This window comes from Labrus bergylta, chromosome 13 (assembly GCF_963930695.1).
Source record: "Labrus bergylta chromosome 13, fLabBer1.1, whole genome shotgun sequence".
Classification (NCBI taxonomy): Eukaryota; Metazoa; Chordata; class Actinopteri; order Labriformes; family Labridae; genus Labrus; species Labrus bergylta.
Genome location: NC_089207.1, coordinates 12,382,849 through 12,404,114, shown reverse-complemented (window position 1 = coordinate 12,404,114; position 21,266 = coordinate 12,382,849). Strand labels below are relative to the sequence as shown.

General features: G+C 44.6%; 3 protein-coding genes across 5 annotated transcripts; 2 read left to right on the top strand and 1 right to left on the bottom strand.

The window, feature by feature from the left end:
- The first annotated feature begins 411 nt into the window (after positions 1-411).
- Positions 412-4,030, top strand: crygs2 (crystallin, gamma S2). Of its 2 annotated transcripts, none has more exons than XM_020637808.2 (3): positions 412-420; positions 917-1,159; positions 3,758-4,030. In XM_020637808.2, exons 1-3 carry the CDS (start codon positions 412-414, stop codon positions 4,028-4,030), a joined length of 525 nt encoding a protein of 174 aa, XP_020493464.1. The 2 variants fall into 2 exon arrangements, with proteins under 2 accessions (XP_020493464.1, XP_020493465.1); XM_020637809.2 differs by having other exon boundaries at positions 917-1,177; positions 3,779-4,030.
- Positions 3,319-12,767, bottom strand: lcmt2 (leucine carboxyl methyltransferase 2). 2 transcript variants are annotated; one of them, XM_020637851.3, is made up of 14 exons: positions 12,581-12,764; positions 11,558-11,682; positions 11,064-11,145; positions 10,790-10,970; positions 10,531-10,687; positions 9,647-9,836; positions 8,274-8,381; positions 8,027-8,114; positions 7,720-7,947; positions 7,348-7,593; positions 7,161-7,258; positions 6,194-6,381; positions 5,946-6,081; positions 3,319-5,841 (listed from the first exon to the last, which is right to left on the bottom strand). In XM_020637851.3, exons 1-14 carry the CDS (start codon positions 12,626-12,628, stop codon positions 5,677-5,679), a joined length of 2,040 nt encoding a protein of 679 aa, XP_020493507.2. In that variant the 5' UTR covers positions 12,629-12,764; the 3' UTR covers positions 3,319-5,676. The 2 variants fall into 2 exon arrangements, 1 of the variants encoding a protein (XP_020493507.2); XR_010667680.1 differs by having other exon boundaries at positions 5,703-5,841; positions 6,217-6,381; positions 12,581-12,767.
- A 491-nt stretch (positions 12,768-13,258) lies between these two features.
- Positions 13,259-21,047, top strand: rab5b (RAB5B, member RAS oncogene family). The gene is made up of 6 exons (XM_020637785.3): positions 13,259-13,368; positions 15,038-15,341; positions 15,466-15,617; positions 16,025-16,147; positions 16,619-16,712; positions 17,350-21,047. Exons 2-6 carry the CDS (start codon positions 15,176-15,178, stop codon positions 17,463-17,465), a joined length of 651 nt encoding a protein of 216 aa, XP_020493441.1. The 5' UTR covers positions 13,259-13,368; positions 15,038-15,175; the 3' UTR covers positions 17,466-21,047.
- The last annotated feature ends 219 nt before the right edge of the window (positions 21,048-21,266 follow it).

Sequence of the window (21,266 nt, the reverse complement as noted above, 5' to 3'; positions counted from 1 at the left end):
AGTTGGCAGGTCCTCACCAGGTGGGGGCAAGCTGGTGGAGCTGGCATGTGTGTCATGGTGCGAGAGCTGGAGCGGGGGGTGGGCACTGGACCCAGCTGGTACAGAAGTGGGGGTCAATGGACGCTAACCATGCCCGGCCTTTATGCCGTAATCCTTCCTCGCTTTTCTGGAAAAACTGAATAGCACTAGAATCACTGACTCAATTTTTTGGATCTCATTTTCATGACAAAGCGATTGTTCCCCTTTTGCCTCCAGTGTTGCTGTTTATGAACGTGGGAACGGCGGGGGTATAAAAGGGAGCGGTGAGGGGGCAGAGCAACATCGAGACCTCAGGGGAGCAACCAGTACCACCACCAGCACCACCTTAACCAGCAGCATCTCCCAGCACCACCGAGGAACATCACCGCCAAGATGGGCAGGGTGAGTGGAGACAGAGTGGCACCTGCAGGGTCAGGTTTTGGTTTAATATGCCATTCCAGTCCAGGCGGACGGCTCTCCACCTACGAGTCTGGCTCTGTTTGAGGTTCTACCTGTAGAGAGGAAGCTTTTCTGGCTCATGGTGGATATCGTTGGATCTCTGTAAAAAAATATGGTCCAGAGCTCCTTGTTTTTAAGTGTCCTGAGGTTATTTTTGTCATGTTTTGGATTAACTGATTGGATCTGTGGGGATTTAAGGTGTGGGAGAGGTTTTGTTTGTGGCCCTCTTTGCAGTTTTGATGTTGGTTTGAACTCATTTGAAGTGTTTTTACAGGTTAAAGCTGAACGGGCATTTTGAAAACTGAGAAAAATCTTGCAAAGCGATCATTCTCTGAAACTCAAATGTCAAAAAAACAAACAAAATCAAACTTGTTCTGAAGTTTTTGCAATAAAAATTGGCGCTCAAATCGAAAATGCTCCATGTGTGTCGCCCCCCCAGATCGTCTTCTACGAGGAGAAGAACTTCCAGGGCCGTCGCTATGAGTGTGACAGCGACTGCTCCGACTTCCACACCTACCTGAGCCGCTGCAACTCCATCCGTGTGGAGAGCGGCGCCTGGGTGGTGTACGAGAGGCCCAACTACATGGGCTACCAGTACGTCCTGACCAGAGGAGAGTACCCGGACTATCAGCGCTGGACGGGCGTCAACGACCACCTCAGCTCCTGCAAGATGATCCACTTTGTAAGTCAGCCGTGGCCCGTGGTCTGATCAGCTGCACGCTCTGACTCTTAGCTGTGAAACAGAGAGAACAGCTTTTTATGACGACCCACTTTAATATTTAATCAGACGCTGTTAAAGATATCTTCATTCATGACGCGTTGGCATTGAATTCTAACGAGTTTAAAAATACATTTTTATCTCAATTTCGCTGTTGTCGAAGTAGCAAAATATTTACAGTTTATTCTTCCATGGTCAAAATGTTTCTTAAAAGAAGAAACTTTTATTGCAGAAATCTGGAACTGCTAAAACTTTTGTACTTTTACCAACGACCGCTGTTCAAATGTCAATTCCAATATTCTTTCATTTTAATTAGAGCTGTCAAACGATTCACATTTTTAATAAAGATTAATCGCATGTTTAAAATTCCATTTTTTTTCATTTAAAAATAAAAGTTGTAAGGCTGAGAGTACATTACTTCCTGTTCGAATTCAACCCTGCTTTTATTTTGAAATACAGTAAGGACCTTCTTATACTATAGATGGAAGGTTTGGACAGGGCTTCCCAAACTTTTCGGCCCGGGACCACAAAAATGTTGTTGAACTTAAACTTCATGCTCTATTGTTCCAAATAAATATTAACGATGCATCTATGAGAAAAGTCATCCATACAGAGAGTCAAAATGAAAAAGAAGCTTTAAAAAAAAAAAATCTGTTATTATTTATAAAGATTTAATTTAGTTACAAATGTTACTTTCTGTGAAAAAGTACTTTCCACTTGTGAAATCTAAACGTTTCAGTCGCCTCTGAATGGCGTTTGATGTGCACTTTGTGGGTTTTGAACTCGAGTTCATGCTTCGGACGCTCAGATTGTTAGACAGGCTGATAGACGCCACACAGAGTGCACGGCACAGAGGTTGTTGTTGATGCTCACAGTGACCGCGGGGCTTTGTCGATGCAGACGGATATCTGGGTCGCTCTATTCCTACGATCAAACAGACACAGCCTGCAGGCTCAGTTGGGGCTTTCATACAAAAATCAAACTCGTTCGTAGAAGCTGCTTGGCTCATGTTGAGCGGATGACGATTTGAACAAGTGAGCTAAAAGGAGCGCTGAAGTTATCCAGATGGTGTTGTAGATCTCACCAGACACACCGATGATCTCGTCTCTACCTCACAGAGACGATTCATCTTATTTCGAAGGGCAGAGCTACAAAGCCGAGCCCTTCTGAGATATCTGTTGGCTGACTCAATAGGCCAATAATGACCCGTGAAAGGCCTGTTGGTATCGGCTTTTGAGTTTCCAGTATGTGCCAATATGGAGGTTTTTCTTGCAGTTAAAAAATGCTTGTTGTCATTTAGAAAGTTTTTAAATGTGGTTCATGCAGCAGACTACAACAACTGTATAATTAACAATACTCTGAGCTATGGCTGCCCATGGCGGTCATCAAAAACATGGGCAAACAGGGCTGCACTGTGGTGTAGTGGTTAGTGCACAGTGAGGAGGTTCCTGGTTTGAATCCCCGTCCTTTAGGAGCCTCTCTGTGTGGAGTTTGCATGTTCTCTCCGTGTATGGTGGGTTCTCTCTGGGCACTCCGGCTTCCTCCCACAGTCCAAAAACATGCTCATCAGGTTAACTGCTGACTCTATATTGTGGATAGTTCTCAGTCTCTATATGTCAGCCCTGTGATTGACAGGTGAACAGTCCAGGGTGTACTCCATCACTCGCCCATTGACAGGTGGAATCGGCTCCGGCCCCGGTGACTCGAACGGGAAAAGCGGTATAGATAATGGATGGATGGATATGGAAGCAAGTCTTATCCAGGAAGCTAACGCTACTGATCTGACATGTATACGTTGATATTGTAAAATAAAATCTGAAGAGGGCTCGTTCGCTTGGCATATCAGGGGCCCTGCCATTTTTGTGGGCGGGCCTGCTCATAACCATGGCTACACTGACAACACGATGACTTGATTGACAGGATATTAATTGCTAAATATTTCAGAAGTAAAGAATCGTTTTGGTGCTTCCAGCTGCTTGAATGTTTGAAACTGCTGGATTTTGTTACATTAACAGACTAAACAATGAATCAGAGGCTCGATGGGCGCCCTGTGGACAGCCGGGTTGCAGCTAGAGCGGGAACAGACAGCTTTCTGGATCAGAGTAATCCAGAACACACCAGGATTGTGCAGATCGTCTTTAAAGTTTAATGCATATAACAGCGTGTTTAGCACAGTGGCTTCCTCAGGTTCGCTACAATAACCTTTGGAGAAGCTTTGCATTCATAGTGGGACAGGATACAGAAAGAAAAACATGATTTTTTTTGCCCCAGCTGAAAGATAAACAGCCAAATTAGTGGTTCAGGGATTTTCCTCTTAAATGGGTGACAGTGTAATCCTACAGTGTAGCACAGAATCATATTTATGTCACGCTCTTGTACAAATATATCTTCCTCTTAGATGCAAATCTCACCTCCCTCTATATCCCTCCATCCCCTTTTTTCTCACCCCACACCCCCTCCCCATTTTTCCCCAACCCTCTGCACTAACTACCCCCTCCTCACCTCCACCCATCACTATCTGCCTGCTAATTCTTTCCACCTCCTGCGCCCCCCTCCTTCCAGACCAGCGGGACCATGTACAAGATGCAGCTGTATGAGAAGGCGGACTTCGGTGGTCAGGCCTACGAGACCTCAGAGGACTGCCCCTCCCTCGTGGAAAAGTTCCGCTGGAGAGAGGTCTACTCCTGCAAGGTCTACGACGGCTGGTGGGTTTTCTACGAGCACCCCAACTACCGCGGTCGCCAGTACTTCCTGGAGAAAGGAGAGTACCGCAAGCACGGAGACTGGGGCGCAGTCAGTCCCACCGTTCAGTCCTTCAGGCGCTTCACGGAGTAATCACCCTCCATCCAAATCGCTAAACGCAAACGACCTACCATGCTGACATTTGACTCTGATTTTCATTGACTATTTTGTGATTTGAACTGAGGTCTCGCAAATAAAAGCCTGTCCTGAAAGCACACTGAAGACATTTCTACGGGTTTTCATTCATGAGTTGTTTCATGTCCACTTTTTAGACTTTTTAAACACTCGTCTGCAGCTAAACGGACAGACACTATACGTGTAAGCTCTGAATGCACCTTGTTAAATCAAGTTTGACCTTTTTATCCAGTTTAAAACATTTCAGTCCTCACCTTAGCTGCATCATAGGTCTCTGAGGAACTACACCTAAGTGGGTTTCCTAATCGGTTTGTTTTGCAACTGACAGGCTCAAAAGTTTATTCTCAGTGTCTCAAAATACTTCAGACAAAAACCCCACCAGACCCCACATCATTTTACCTTCCAGTTCATGGCAGTAGCTCGACTTACGCTGCCCCGATTAGTCGGTTTTTATGTGTTGGGACTGTGACACAAAATATTTTGGATCAGATCTTACCGTCGTAAAACAAGTCAAGGGATAACAACAACAACTACAGAATAACCTTTCGAGGCAGCAGTGATCAAAAAGTTATGTGCTTCTTTTACATTGTGCTCTAAACCCATTTAAACAGAATATAACATTTGCGTGTGTATACCTTTAAGACCTGAGGAGAAGTTGGCATGCTTCTAGCTTTAAGACCAAGCAGCAACCTCTGGTGTTGAAAAAAATTAAGCCGATGCTTCATCCTGCAGTCCTATAAAATCCTGCAGTTCCTCGAGTGTCCACTAGAGGCTGGCTGCAGAAACACAGGAAGTCACATACACATCCATTCTAAAAAGCCTGTTTTTACAGCAGAGATTAACATGTTTACAGCCTGGTTCAAAAAAACAAACAGGTCTGATTAGCTCATGTCTCGATTGGCACACACTGTACGGGGGGGTGAATGTTTTGATGACTCATCCGTTTTGATTTGATGAAGGATAAGAGTTATTCACAATAAGGCGTGTAGATGACCTGATTGACAGGCGGGCGCGGTGTAACAGTTTGTCAGGAGGCTTAAAACCTGCCTCAGCTCCAGCTCTCAGCCTGTTGTTATGTTGACTGAAAGTTAGGCTGAGACAGCATTTCCAGCATGGAGACCGCCATCGATGGGACTCCAGCACCCCCTGCAGGAACAGACGGGGGACATCACTCAGGCTTCAGTTTTTAATAAACCTTTATATTCTGTGCTGGTTACCTGAAAACCCTCAGGTTTTGCAAGCTTGCTTTTTTAAACAGTAGGGTGTATCTTTAGGCTGCCTTAGGTCTGAATGGGTTTAACATAAATATCCATCTCTGAAGGGATCCTCTTCTGAGCCTATTGAAACATTTTGAGCCTTTAAGTAACAACAAGCCTTGTAAGAGGAAGTTCTTTGATTCGCCACAAAGGATTGCGTTGCAGCCTTTACAGAGAGTTTTGCGGCTGCAGGCTGAAGAAATCCAATGAAGCAATTTTACCGTTTCTGGTACCTTTGACTCATGAATCAATGTAAGAATGTGTAAAAAGCAGACGCAGGATGAGTGCATAATACAGGGGTTCCTTCTGACAGTTTCTTTTTTAGTGGAGAAAAACCTTCAGTCTAGTTCATCCCAGTGCAGGTCTGAGGTCTACAGTGACAGGCTGAAGGTTGAAGTAAGTCCCGAATGAGAAACAGTTTCCTCCTCCGCCAATCAGGAGCAGCCGAGGCCGTTCTGTGTCCATCAGCTCCGAGCAGAAAGAGTGCAGCATCAGAGGCCACGGCACGGAGGTCTGCAGAGTCCAGAACACAAAATCATTCAAAATAAACACAGTGCCAAAAAAAAAAAAACTGATCAGGCCTCTAAAGCTTTAAAATCTGATGAACATTTACTGACCGTATCCAGACTGAACTCCACACTGCTGTGTGTCGCCAGGTCGATGATGAGAACGCCTGGGACGCCGTCTGAACGCAGCCAAACTCCTCCAACCACAACCAGCTTTTCACCCACCACATGAGCACCATGAGAGTACCTGAAACAAACATTTAAAACGTGAAGAAAGCAAATGATTCCAGCTCTTAGCATGGAGTAAAAACTCCATGATGTGGTCTTAGTTGAGTGATAATGTAACAGCTTTGTCACACCTGGGGAGAGGAGGGGGCTGCACCTCTAATCTCTCCCAGGTGAAGCCTCTCTCAGTGGGCCGTAGAACAGCTGAGTCTCCCAGCGGCACCCCGCCTCTGTCCAGTCCTCCAAACATCACCACTCCTCCCTGATGTGCACACGCTGAGTGGGAGTGACGAGCCTCTGGTACTGCGCCCTCTACTGGCATCTGCAAATAGTACACACTCACTCAGCTTCTTACAGGACAATAAAGTCAAACATTAACAGACTCAGAAACTGTTTTATTCCACAGGCTGTTTGCGTTCAGACATGCATCTCCTCCTGGAAATATCAGGAGTCTTTCAGGAGTTTTCTGCAAATGTCAAAGTCTCATTTTTTTCTGTGTGGTGTTCTGATACGACGCAGGATTTAACAAAGAATCTCGCTACATAAGGCTTGTTTCAGTCCGGTGAGTTGAGGCCATTTTAAGAGTAGGTTCAGATTATTACATTTTAATTATTCTCAAATCAGACCAATCTTAAATTCTACACAATGGCTGCAAGATCTGTTATTTGTAATGTCACAAAGTGTCTATTTTGTTTGTGAGCTGTTTTTAAAGGATTATTTTTGGCCTTTTTTTTTTTTTTTTGCCTTTACTTCCGAGACAGGACAGATTATAGAGTTGGAAATGAGAGTGGGGTATGACCTGCAGCAAAGGAGCCACAGGTCGAATTCGAACCCGGGTCACACGCTTTGAGGACTATGCCTTCTGACATGGGGCATGCAGACTAACCAGTAGGCTACTGGCGCTCCAGTTTGTGAGCTTTTCTTCATGCTGTCCTGTAGACGGTCCTGTGATGTAAATGTGTTTGATGTTTTCTGTACCTGCCTCAGGACGACGGATTAAACTGAGCTATAATGCTAATACCGGCATATTTACATGGACGAGTAATGCCCTTATGTTGAAGAATGTGCACGGTCCTAATTCAAGAAATGAAACAATCAAACCTCGGTCCAGTGCTGCCGGTCCAAACACAGGAAGTGACTGTCACCCAGAGCTGCCTCTGATTCATTCTTTCCACCAAACACAAACAGGAAGTTGTTGCCTGCAGTGAACATAAGAAGTTTTGTGATGTCATAAGTACTTTAGGATGAAACTGTACGATCACATGATATTTCTTTTTTTAAATCTCACCTTTATGGCTGAGTGTAGTAGCGGTGTGCCTCCATCTTGGCGTTGGCGGATCGCCCGTGCAGACCAGCTGCTCCGCGTTAAGTTGGACTGCGCCTCCGTCCTCTGAGTCAAGAGGACCAGGTGAGGCAGCAGGGTCAAAGGTCACTCTGAAAAGACCTCTGGTTGGGTGTAAAGGAGAGGAGCGACCACCGTAAACCACAAGACTTCCTCCAGGGAGAGCGGTGACTGTGTGGTAGAGTCGAACGCCTGGAGACAAAGTTATCATCGGTAAGAAGAAAAAAAACAACAACAAACGTTTCCATTTTGGATGGGCTCGGTTGTAAGAAAGCCAAAAGTACCGCTGATAGAAAACAGACATCCAAAGCCGCTGACCTAGATCTTCAGATGGTTCCACCCTCACAGATCTCCAGCCTTCCTCCCCTCTGAGGAGCATCCTGGTCCCGGCCCCTCTGCCCTCTCTGCTCGAGCCTCCTGTTAGCAGGACTCGCCCCGGGCTCACCGAGCCTGACGCCATCCCCAGCCCCTCCAAACTGACTGATGCTGTCTTTAGACTCAGAGCTGTGGCGCTCAGAGAGGGCAGGATGGATGGCACTGCAGATACTAACCACAAAAACAAACAAACTTGTGAGTTTGGAATGAGGAGGGAAGTTTTATTTTATCAAATAGAAGTGTGGGTTACCTGGAGCGTGTGAGAGTAAAGCCTGCGACATCAAAGAGCCTCGAGATGCAGTGAGGATGAAATAATGTGAACATTTCTGATGCCACTCCTGAGGACAGAAAGAAAGTCCTGTCTTTAAGTCTTTAAGGGTGACGACGTAGATCTCATACTCTCCTCATGTTAACCTTTCATGTCGTCAGTCTGCGAAACGTAAAGAGCAGCTTTGCATGATCTTATTTATCGGATACTGGGCGACAAACAGGCTCACCTCATATTCATCAAACGGCTCCAGACTCTCCACTCGGTGTCTCTCCTCCTCAGAAACCAGCCCGAGGTAAAACTCATTCATATCCAGACACACACACCGCTCCCAGCCCTGAAAACACACACACACACACACACACACGGGACGTCAAAAACGCAGAAATCATGAGTCATCAAACATTTCTGAATGAATCCAGAGTGGACACACGGTTTTCAATAAATCGGCTCCATAAACTGCTCGAATAAGAGTGTGAACCCTCAGACCTGAATTTAATTTAAGGCCTCGTCCACACATAGGAGGGTGTTTTTTTTTTAACAGAGGTTCTTCTGTGCGTTTTGAATTTTTCGTACGACTACTGCGTTTTAGGTCCCTGAATCTGCAACTTCTGTAAAACTCCATCCAGCTGTGCGCCGGTTTCTCCTCCGTTTGACGTCATTGTGTGACGCTGTTACTTTTGTTGACATGAGATTAGTGCAATGGCAGACGTAACCAAACTAGCACTGGTGCTAACGTTGCTAACTGGACTTTTTTACATGCTCACACAAACATACATACATACACAGTTACTCTCCCACTATGTTGACGAGCAGAGACGTCTGATTGGACGACTCTGTAAAAAGGAATGGTCATTACGGAGGAATAGCGAGAACATTTTAGCATGTCATGGACATCGTTGTTGACTTGGTGTTCTCATGACAGCCGTAACAGTGCCTTTAGCATTTTCATGTGGACAGAGATGTTTTTGAGAACTGAGCGTGTGTGGACGGGATTCTTTTTTTTTTAAACGGAGGAGGAAAACCACCATTTAAAATAATACCCGCCTACTTGTGGACAAGGCCTTACTGGTGCTGATTAGCAGAAGGTGTTTTGGTACAGGACGAGGTGACGATCGTGTGATTCTATGTTTTGTGACGACCCCTCCACACCACTAGGTGTCCCCGTTTTGCTGGTTCTTTCTCCTCTGTTTTAGGTTCTGGTTGAGGCGGGGTCGTGATTACGGGATTTAGCTGCAGTCCTCATCAATTAATCCTCGTCCTCAGGCAGACGCTTCCTCCCCATGGCAGCGCGGCTTTTTCTGGTTTGTTTAAGTCACTATTTTTGGAAATAAATGGAGCGTTAATTTGCAAACACCTCGTCTCGACTGTGACTTCAAGAGGTTCTTGGAGTACTCGTATATTTTTGTTCATGAATTAAAGGGTTGGAACATCCGACCTGAACCTTCTGACCTCATGAAGATTTGTTTTGAGTGAAGATGCTTTTTGAACACTCCTGAACAACGCCGTACAAACCCGACCCCACAGACAAAAGATGCGTCTAACACACATTTTAGGAGCAACGGTGACAATATACTCTCAAAATGTGATCTGCGTACTGGCCTTGTCCAGGAACCTGTGTCTCTGAGCAGCAGTGTCGGGGTATTGTCGAAGTGCGTGCAGGGTGGAATTCAGTTTCAGGAAATGATCTTGCATGATGCGACCGAAAGCATCGTGTGGATGGATCTGCTCGTACATGACGAAGAGCGACTGTGTAAGACGCTTTGCGGCCCAGCGAATGACGGCATCCGACCTGAAAGACACACAACACAAAGTACACAACTATTACAACAACAGTGGCAATTATAGCTCATTTGAGATCATAATCCCACTATTTTAGGAGATATTTTAGTGATCCAATTGTTGCACCAAACTGAGCAGCTGTGGCTCAGTGGTAGAGACATTGTCTCTCAACTGGAAGGTCGAGGGTTTGATCCCCAGCTCCTGCAGCCACATGTCCGATGTGACACTTAACATTAAGTTGCTTCCCCGTGTGAATGTGTATGATTGGCATGAGTTGCTTCTGATTGACTCTTTAAACAGCAGCCTCTACAATCAGTGTGTGAATGTGTAGGTGTGACCTGCAAAAAAAAAAGAAAATCATCTATTTCACGAGATAGATTCTTAGGAGAGGAATGAGTCCATCAAATATTGCAAGCAGCTCCTGCACACTGTTTAATTCACACTAGGCATGATCGTCCCCCCTGCTAAGTCTGCCGCTGGCCTGCTCTCACAGGCCAAACCAACTCTGTGCCCAGATACCTCTTGAACACACTCATAACGTTACATGATCATGAAGCGTGCTGAGTTTACAAGACATCGGGCATCTTTGCAAACAACTGAAACAAGTCTTGAATCAAAGTTTGAAATCACAACAGTCTTAGGTCTAAAGCACTCTTACGCAATTAGGATGATACTGATTCCTTTAAGGACTATATAGACCTTACCACTGTGTTTCCATGTAAGTCAGGACCACTTCAGAGAGAATTAGAGTGGGGGCGTCCCAGTCCAACCCAGCTGCACCTAAAGCCTCCTCCACCTGGGACTCTTCTCTCACATCCACCCCCAGCAGTCTGTACTGACCGCTCAGCACATACACAGGCCCTAAAGACACACGGGTGAAGGTAAATAAACAAAATCAGGAGTGATTTTTTTGGAGTGAATAAAGCGTGCGGTGTATTTTAATTATCAAGTTAAGTTACAAACCTGCAGGAGACGGTAAACGGGAGTCTAACGTCCCCCTCAGTGTCACATCAGACGTGATCAGAGCCGTCTTTCTCCGAGCTACGTCCGGAAAATCCACCTCAAACACGACGGCCCTGTCGAGAGCTCCGTCTGCACGCAGGCGGAAGTATAAAGAGTCGAATCCTGCACCCAGAGACAAGATCTAGAAAAAACAGAAGAAGCGGTATCTTAAATATAGAAACTTCACAATGCAAACTTGACATGAAGATTTGTGTAATAGAAAATATAAACATGCCTGTCTCGTGGGGCAGGTTTCAGTGACGTGCAGAAACGTCCTCACACAGTGGTCAACAGCTCTCCAGCGCACATAGTAGCCCCTGAAACAGTGAACTAGTACGCTTCAGACATTCCCTTCTGCAACACGTTGTATCCCATTATGGCATCCACGTGATGTGTGTATTACTAACCCCACCCCTAAGAGAAAAAGTTGTCGTTACTTTTTGTCTTTGACACAAACACACTGACTGACACACAGATTATCTTTACAGTTTGTCTCGTCAGTTTGTATTTGGATGATCTGACCTAAACTAGAGAAACAAATCAGCATTAAAAACTGTTTCAAACTGAACTGAAAACAAAAACTTCCTCACGATCCTTTCTTTAGTGGTGATGAAATAAAACAAAGGCTGAATCCTGCATATGCATTCTGTGTGTTTCATTAAATGCCTCTGACGCTGCTCATCGAGTCTGTTGCACAGATGAACATGACGCGATGTAAACTCTGCTGACCTGTTGATGAGCGGGGCTCTTCTGGCCACTTTGCACACAAAGTGTCGGAGGAAATCATCGTGGAAGTAACCCTGCGCCGCCGCGGACACCTTGCTCACAACGCTGCTGTCGTTCGTCCCCTGAACCTGAGACAAAGAACACACACGGAGACACAAGACTGTAAATGTGAGTTCGAATCTACCTGATTGTGAATATACAACACAGTTTTGAGAGTAGTTTGAAGTATTTTTTTTTAAAAGGAAATACTCAAGAACTTCAACTCAAGTAACAGAAATCATTTGAATAAGCAACGTTCACTTGTATTAGAGTCATATTTGAACAGGAGGACACGACTATGGGCGTTTACAAAGCCTCAAGAAACTCTCTTTAAGTTCAAAGTTGTAGCCCTTAATACTTCTTGTTGCTTTTTTTCATTTGTAACTCATCCCTCATGGTTTGTCATTTCTCTCCATCATTTTGTTGTATAGCTGAACAATGATTGATAAATAAAGATAGACTTAAAAAAAAAAAGAAGACAAAAACAAAGACTGACAGGAGTCATATTTGACCGCTTGATGCAGAAATAGGCAGGTATTCTAAGTTTTCTTCTTCCTGCTCCTGTTTGTTCATGGACAGTGTATAAACATCATGAGAAAATATTTTTAATGATGTGTAATATTGTGTTGAAATCAGAGTCTTTTTACAGGGCTTTGGTTGGAATCATACTTTATCCACCTCTGCTAATGAAGACATGTATCAGAAACTTTGTATTTCTGTAAATGCCGAGATAAAGGATTTTTTTCCAAGGCTGTCGCACGCTTTCTTGTAGTTTAATATAAAACAATGCTTCATATTTTGAATGGTTAGCTTGTTTTTTTTTATGAAAAACTCCAATTTTAGAGCTAAACTAGGAATAATGACGAATACTGTGGGAATATTCAACTAAAGACACAAGAAGAACAAATCATTATTCAGTTCAGACACAAATTTAGGAGAGTATATTAATCAGGTTTATTGCTTAAGTTAATAAAAGTCAGACTTTACCGCGGTGTCCTTCGCCTGCTTTTGCTTCTTCCTGTTTGTGGTTGGCATGACGAAAGCTGTCACATTTTAACACATTTATAAAACATAAAATAAAAGTTTACAGGTTAATTTTAGGGCACAGCGTGCGATTCATCGATGTAAACAATTCAAACCTCCTTCGTGTGGTGAAGACGACTTCCGGCTACATGCCAAGCGGCGCCCCGCAGCGCCCCCGTCCGGCCTGGAGGAGGACTTCTTCCTTCGTTTATCGTGAACAGCGTTGAGTCGCGTCATCGCCCCCTCCTGGACAAACGCAAGAACGGAAATTAGATACTGGTCGAATAAAAATTAAAATAAAACATGAATTTTTTTTAACAACTTCAGCCCCGCTCAAAACTACCAAACATTTAATCATTCTGAGGATATATTAATAAAAAAAAATAGTATTATGTAATCAAACAAGCATTTAAACGAGTTAAAATCCTCGAAAATGATTGAATGTTTGGTAGTTTTGAGCAGGACTGATACAAAAAGCAGATATCAATATTAATCTGTACTATTTTACAGCAGTTTATTTGATGTGGACATTTGTATCCTTAATGACTTCAGAGGGTAGTAAATTAAACTGATGAAGGTAAAAAAATAAAATAAACTGTCACTGAAGCGACCGTAGGTGAATGCGGTTCTTCGTTTGACAATGCGGCACTCACAGCGCATGCGCAGATTTCCAGGAAGTGTTAACCAGCTGATAGCCAAATTGTCAACAGTTAAGCCTGCGATACCTTCGCCGCTAAAGGACAGCAAACACGGTAAATATCTATAATTTTAGCCCCCTCTTGGTTTTCTTACGTTATTTAGATGAACACTGAGTATGTTTGGGTTCAATAAGGCGTCGAAATTTAGAGCTTTGATTCAGTTTCGTCTCGTCCGACCTGAGTGCTCGCAGCGGTGTCCCGTTAGCACACACACAACGCAAGGTAAGAGCTGCTGATCTGATAACGTTTACAGCAAGAGGAGATTTTTTAATAATGACAGAAGAGAACGACAGCTGCACCCTTACACGACTCCTCATCACACAAGGACGTGAAAGCTTTTGAGTCATGTGTGAGACTGCTGCTGCTGCAGTGCTGGATGATCAGCTGTGTTGTTCATGAGGAGCAGGAGAGGCGCAGCATCCCTGCACAAGCTCGAGTTTCAGTGCAGAATAATGGGACACAGTTTGCAATCGATGATGGTTTTCAAACGCGGCACTGATTCAGCGAACCAAGGAGATAAAGAGGGCCTGCATATTTACAGTGCTTACTTCTCTCTTATTGCTTTTCCTTGGTTTGATGCCAAGGAAGTCTCCACCCTTCCTCATAAAACACAATCTTGAGAGTCAATTCGGATGCACTGGAAGAGGGGAAGAGGGGGTTTGTTGCCTTCAGAAATGAAGATAAAGCTAATTCATGTGAGGCAGATGCAATTAGTGTCGTCACGATATCAGGATTTTAGACTTTCAGATTGTAGTAAAACGACATGGCTACCTGTTTCCATATCATAGCAGCATAAATAGAAGTTTAAAACTCCCAGCACTGGGTGAACTTCTTGTTTACAGTCGTCACAAATTGCAAGCGAACTCCTCTTAATTGCACAATGATTCGGTAGGCTGTGAAACTGAATTATATTCCTTCTGGGATTAATAAAGTTGTCTGAATCTGAAATATGTTGGCAGCATATTTCTGCACTTGGGAAAGAAAGAAAAGAGTTTGAACACAAATCATTTTGGAGGCCTGTGATGATGATGATGATGATGATGAGGAGGAGGAGGAGAACCTCAGCCACAGCAACAAGAAACAGAAGTTACGGATTGAGATGCTAGGGTCTTGGGTTGGGAACCAGAGGGTCGCCGGTTCAAGTCCCGGTGTGGTTGTTAAAATATGGAAGCTGGTCTGGTAGCTGGAGAGGTGCCAGGGCACTTCTAGAGTACTGCCCGAGGTGCCCTTGAGCAAAGCACCGAACCCCCAACTGCTCCACTAATGCATGTCCACAGGTCCTGTTGGTGCATGTGTGTGTGTGTGAGAAGCATGTCTCTCAAGTGAGTGTAAACCAGAATTTATTTCCCCTCAGGGATTAATAAAGTTTGTACAAAAAGACTCACAAAATTGAGGGATTTCTTGTTAATAAGCAAAAGTATTGGGTAACTGCTGCACTCTGTCTAAACTGTACAAATACTCTGGCAGCGTTTTGGTATCCAAACATTGCCAATGAATGGATTTGTACAATTTAGATAATGCTCTCTCTCTCTATGAAACATTTATCCAAGAGTCTCAAAGTCTCACAATCTCTCAACATAATCGCGCGCGTCCTTAACGCTTTAAAATGAAACGAAACCTGCAGCCCTCATTGGAAGAGGCTCTTTGTATCCTGAGAAGGCGAGAACAGCATTAGTGCGTGGTGTGACCCTGCGCCTAAACAACATGTCACTTCTTCCTTCAGACCAAACGAGGAGTGCAGAGAAGTCAAGACACCGCCTGCCTGCACGACGTGACACCACGACCTGTTAGAAAGTCAGTGTCAGTGCTCTGTTGCCGGGAGGAGGCCCAGCCCCCCTGCCGTCTCCTACAGCGGGCCGCTATGAGCTCCAGAGGGAGTGGAGGCCGCTCCAACGGCACACTACCCCAGACCAAGATCTGCCAGTTCAAGCTGGTGCTGCTGGGTGACATGGCTGTGGGCAAGTCCAGCCTGGTGCTGCGGTTTGTCAAGGGACAGTTTGACGAGTTCCAGGAGACGACTATCGGAGGTGAGGAGGAGGAGGAGGAGGAGGAGGAGGAGGATGTGGACCGTGTGTGTGTGTGTGTGTGTGAACGGGAACAAGGCAGAGAAGGTAGAAGCTAACGTGTGATTTCTCTGCTTTTAAAATCCAGCTGCCTTCCTGGCTCAGTCGGTGTGTCTGGACGACACCACAGTGAAGTTTGAGATCTGGGACACTGCGGGACAGGAGCGATACCACAGCCTGGCCCCCATGTACTACCGCGGTGCTCAGGCTGCCATCGTTGTCTTTGACATCACCAAGCCGGTAAAGATTGTTTGTCAGACGTTCAGGGTTTATTTCATTCATTTTATGCAGAAGAAACTTCAACAATTCAACCAAAAGAGATATTTAGGCCGGTGCCTGCATCCCAATATGAGACTAGAAACATCCTGGACAATACTTTACTAATAACCTGATAAACATGGGGTCAAAGAAGGATTGATGCTTATTTTACAGAGAACATTTGTGATGTTGGGGCTGATCAAATGAATAAGACCTTTCTGATTTTTCTGATAAGCTGCACAGAGGGCTGATTTCAGAAACTAATAATGATCAGGGCTAACTTAAGATGTCATATTTATGCTCATCATCCACCATCTCTGTCATGTGTCGGAGGTTTTTATGTAAGTATGCGTTGGTGGTCGACTCACCTTGTCGCTTTGTTTCTTCAGGAGACGTTCGAGCGAGCCAAGGCCTGGGTGAAGGAGCTGCAGCGACAGGCCAGTCCTAACATTGTTATCGCTCTGGCTGGAAACAAGGCTGACCTGGCAGAGAGGAGACTAGTAGAGTACGAGGTAACGCACTGCTTCACACTAGGCCCAGTCATCCTGTCCCCCTTTTTACACTTTAGACTGTGCAGGAGTTAGTCTGCAATATTTGATAATTGAAAACAAGAAATGACCCGATGTTGGTTCTCCGGGACGTATATTTTTGATGTCGATATCGTTAGATTTTTACTTTTATCGTGTTGAAGTTTTAAACTCTGGTATCGTGTGAACACTTATAGTAAAAAAAAAAAAAAAAACCTTTTTGATATCCGTATCTTGGCATTTGAAAACAAACTTTCCACACTTATTAGGCTTTTAAGTCCTCGTTGTGCAATTTGGTATCCAGGCTTGGACTCTAAACACTTCAGAGCTCAGATATTTAAGGGTCTGTTTTCTGTAAGTAAGAAACATTAGAACATTTCTCAGCTGTAGGTTTCTTGTGATGTTTGTTTTTCTCTCTTTTCCGGTCATGTTATATTTGTGTTTTTCTGCGTCCAGGAAGCACAGACGTACACTGAAGACACCGGCCTGCTCTTTATGGAGACGTCCGCAAAGACCGCCATGAACGTCAACGAGCTCTTCCTGGCCATTGGTGAGTCAATACTCAACCTTTCTTTAAGAAGGCGAGGAGATGTGGGATGACTTTTGGGTCTGAGGTGTTTGTAGGTCGAACGCTTCCTCACAGACTTATTGATTAGGTAACATGCAGATAGCGACTGATGGCTATGATAAACACCAAACTGTATGTCTGACAACTACAGAGTTTCCAGTTAATGACGACCTCACTGTGACCTTTTGAAGCACACCTCAGGTTGCCAATTAGGACCTTCCATTAGTTGTTCCTAGCCTATAGCAGCCAATGAGAGCCTGAGTTGAAAGGTGTCTGCCCCTGTTCTGTTCCGGCCAAGTGCACACGATGACTGACATTCACACACTAAGGAGATAGATCAGAAGTACGATATATTTCCTCCCACAGTCCAAAGACATGCTCGTTAGGTTAACTGGTGACTCTAAATTGTCCGTAGGTGTGAATGTGAGTGTGACTGCTTGTCTGTTTCTAAATGTCAGCCCTGTGATTGACAGGTGAACAGTCCAGCGTGTAACCCCGCCTCTCACCCAATGACAGCTGGGATCAGCTCCAGCCCACTGCGACCCCGAACAGAAAGCGGTTTAGATCCTGGATGGATCTGCAGTTAATTTCTTACACTTTTTTTTTTTTCTCAATGCAGCAAAAAAGATGCCAAAAACAGACACCCAGAACCCGACACACGCAGCGCGACATCGGGGAGTCAACCTCCAGGACCCAGACGCCCACTCCACCCGAGCCTGCTGCGGAGGGAACTAGACCTCCACCACTCGCACCACAATCCCGCCATCTGCACAACCACCCAGCAGCCCTTCAAACATCCCGTCTCCTTCAAACCGACTCACAGAGGCAGGACCTGATACTGGGACATCCGGTATCGACTCCCCCCCCCCCTCCACCCTCACCTCACCTCACCATCCATTCATCGTGCTGTCCAAGCAGACGGAGTCAGAGACAGAAATTCAAAGGAAAGAAGAAGAGAAAGGCGCAGATGAGTTTAACGCCTGTCTCTCTTGACCGACTGAGAGTCTTTGTTTGGCATGAGAGGAGTAGCGAACACCGAGATGGAGAGGAGGGAACTTAAGACTGTGAAAAGAGAGAGCCTGTTGTAGTATTTAGCACTAAATGTGTAATTTCTTTGTCTTCATTCTGCCTTGCATTGTTTCAGTCAGAGCACTGACAGCGTTAAGAAAAATGCACAAAACAAGCAGCACATGTTAGGAAGAGGCTGAGAAAAGAAAGCAGGAAAAAAAAAACAGTGGGGATATGAAGAAACAGTTTGGGTTTGCCTGCTTTTTTGTTTCTTCTTCAGAGCTTGCGTGCGCTTGCTTTGCCCTCCTCCTCCTCCTCCTCCTCAATCAATCACAACCTGCTGTGAATACCGCCACATGTTGACCCCTGGAATGATCCCATAATAAGTCATAATTTATATTAATATCTCCCCCCCCCCCCCCCCACCCCCATGTCACTGTCCAGACTCACATTTCAGTAACACTCATGGTTTCCCCCATCACAAGTCCATTTGTACGTATTTATTCTCCGCTGTTTTGACCCCCTCATGACTGCTGGTAGTGACACTCCGGTGTCTTCTTAAAGGCACACACACATTTTCTGTTCAGATAGAAACTCACCCAGAACTTCCACCAGATGCGTGTCAGCTCCGCACCGGTATACGGCTCCGTCATCCGTCAACACCCACAGGCTGCGTTCCCAGAGGGCAGCGAGATTGAGGAGTTCCTGCGGTCATTACAGAACCAGCGCCAGATTATACGACGCATGTGGTCTAAAACCCGTTTAACCACATCGACAAACACGCACAAGGTCGTCATGCTGAACCGTCAAAACAGAGAGTTTTATTCTGAAAATAAACCGGTGTCTGACTTCCTGTCCTGCTCGATCTTCTCTGTAGTAAATCGATGCGTCGTGCTCCGGCATCTGGCAAAAAAACAGAAACCTTGCGTATCTGCTGCCAGAGCTGAGATGCAGCGCAGCGAGTGGAAGCACACACATTGAGAAAAGTGGAAAACTATCAATTCGGTTGCCGTGGAGGAGCGGAGACGGAGCGAACACACATCTGGTGGAATCTGAAATTTGTTTTGGATGATTTGACGTTTTGTTTCTCACGCGTTTGGTCCATCGGACTTGCTCGTTTAATGAAGGATTGTTTGGGTTTTATTGCCTTGCTTGAATGCTCATAAGCACCACTTACTATTCTGTATAGAGCAACAACATAGACTTGATATGGAGTGTGTGTATGTGTGTGTGGGTGTGGGTGTGTGTGTTCAGTGAGACTTTAAGTATTGCTTTGGTAACTGTAAACTAACTTGAGTCCACGTCTGTAGCAGAGTCCACGTCCCCTCAAACCCAGAGAGAGACGTCTTGTGTCATACACCAGATTGACTAAGTACCTGCCCTCTAAAATAAGCTCAAAAAGGAATTTCAGTTTTTTTCAACCCGAGCCCTGCTTTTCACTTTTTGTCGGGTCTGAATGAGGAATTGGTTCAGAAGGTTTTGGTGTTCCTCCAGCAGATTGCGTCATTCAGCGGCCGCTTTAACGTCTGCACAGTAATCCTCGAGGGGAAACGCTCCTTAGAACTATTTAAGTTCTTGTTTTAACCACTTAAAGGTTCTTCACATTTATTTTTAGATTCTGAAACTTAACTGAAATACTTCCTACAAAGATACACGGAAAATGCTTTTTAGAAGAAATCTTTGATTAATCCCACAAGGGGAAATTACTTTTACACTCATGCCACACACACACATCCTGTAGACACTAACAGAGAGATGTCAGAATTAGGGTGCTGAACATGAAGGAGCGCACCAGCTGTTAGGGGTTCTGCGCCTTGCTCAAGAGCATCTCAGCAGTGTTCAGAAAGTGAACTGGAACCTCTCCAGCTACCAGACCAATTTTAGATTTGGACTTCCCAAACCAAGTCCCTACATGCTGAGCTGCTGCTGCTGCCCAGGTACACACATCCCATCGCTCCACCAGACCTCATTGACAAAAGCAGACATTTGACTTGCCTGCACAGCGGCCTCACTGGGTTTGTTTTTTGTCTTCTTGTTCATGAATGTCAGCGTAGATTAAACAAGATAATTATGTAAACACATCATAGCACAGAGCTCCACGTTCAAGGCAGCGGTGGGAAACTAGTTGCTTTGTTCTTTGAGGTTAAATCTCTGTTTTTGTCAATGGAGGCTGATGGATTTACACAGAACCATTTAACTACCGTTTCTGGTTTTATGAATCATCTTCCTCTTCCACAAAAAAAAAAGTCCACCTCTGTAGGGATCTTTTCTGTAATGTCTGTTGATGGCAAAAACAAGAACTTTAGGATGACGCACTTTGATTGAGCGAGTGCCGTTTCACTCTGCATTCATCACAGCCTGTTTCAGGGCTGCCTGTCGAGGCAATCTGCTGCAGCTGTTCTCAAACTTTTTGCACCTTTTTAGACCTGAAACAGGTCAAACTAAGGTCGAGGTTTATTTTGATTTTTAAAAGATTACAGATGATGTAATTTGGCAGTGGATTGAATATATTTTGGTGGCTGACATCCTTGGTAACAAATGTGTAGAGAGAGAATGAAAAGCAGGAAGATAAGAACCTGTACCATGAAATGTGGGATGATTATCCTCCCGTGTCATGTTTAACGTGTCCCTCTTTGGTCCTTCAGCCGAGTTGTTTGAGAAACGTGAAAGTGATTCCTTTCACTTAATTTAAAGCTCTAAAAACATATAGAGTTGTGTGTTTGGTTGCAATTAGTGAACTTGGCAGAAGAGGAGTTCAGATTTGATGAAAACACAAAAAAACAGAAGTGCCTATTCCCCGTTTTCTTTATTTTCTTCTTCTGTGAATCGCGTTCTGGGCTTTTCTTTGAGTGTGTGCTTCGTAGGCAAACAGCTGAAATCTCATCCAATAACCCCGCACCCCGTCGTCTCTAGGCTGTCGTGAAGTGTCTTGGCTGTTTGTATGGATGTAAAGAGATCTCGTTGAATACACTGTATGTTAAATATTATTGTCTTACTTTTAATGAAGGTGTTTTGTTGATTTTAGGCCGAGCACACTTGTGAACTTGAAAATGGATCCGATCATTGAAACAACATGGACGTCTTGTGAGAATCTGTTTCTCGGTTGGTTTGATTCTCAGATCGACACGTTTAAAAAATAAAAATAAAAAAGATGGCGATCTAATTAAGGGCGTACAAATTGGCTTTTTGAATCTGTACTCAACACTAACAGCTCATTAGCGACGTGAAACCGTTTTTCATCCTTCAGGGCTCACAAGTAGGTTCACTGTTCTGTGCAATTAAAGAGACAAAAAGGTGATTAAAACAAGACTGGAGGTTTTTTTTTTCTTCTTCCATCCGCACATTTTGTATGTGAAACGTTGAATAGAGATCAAGCATGGTCCCAGAAGTGAAAAATCTTGTTCATTTTCTCCACAGCAGATTTGATTGTTAGCCGTGATGTCATCACCATCACAGGTAGACTGACCACGAGCTACCTGAGCGTGTAATGATGGTTTATGCTCCTGAAGGAGACACAAGATCGTCTGA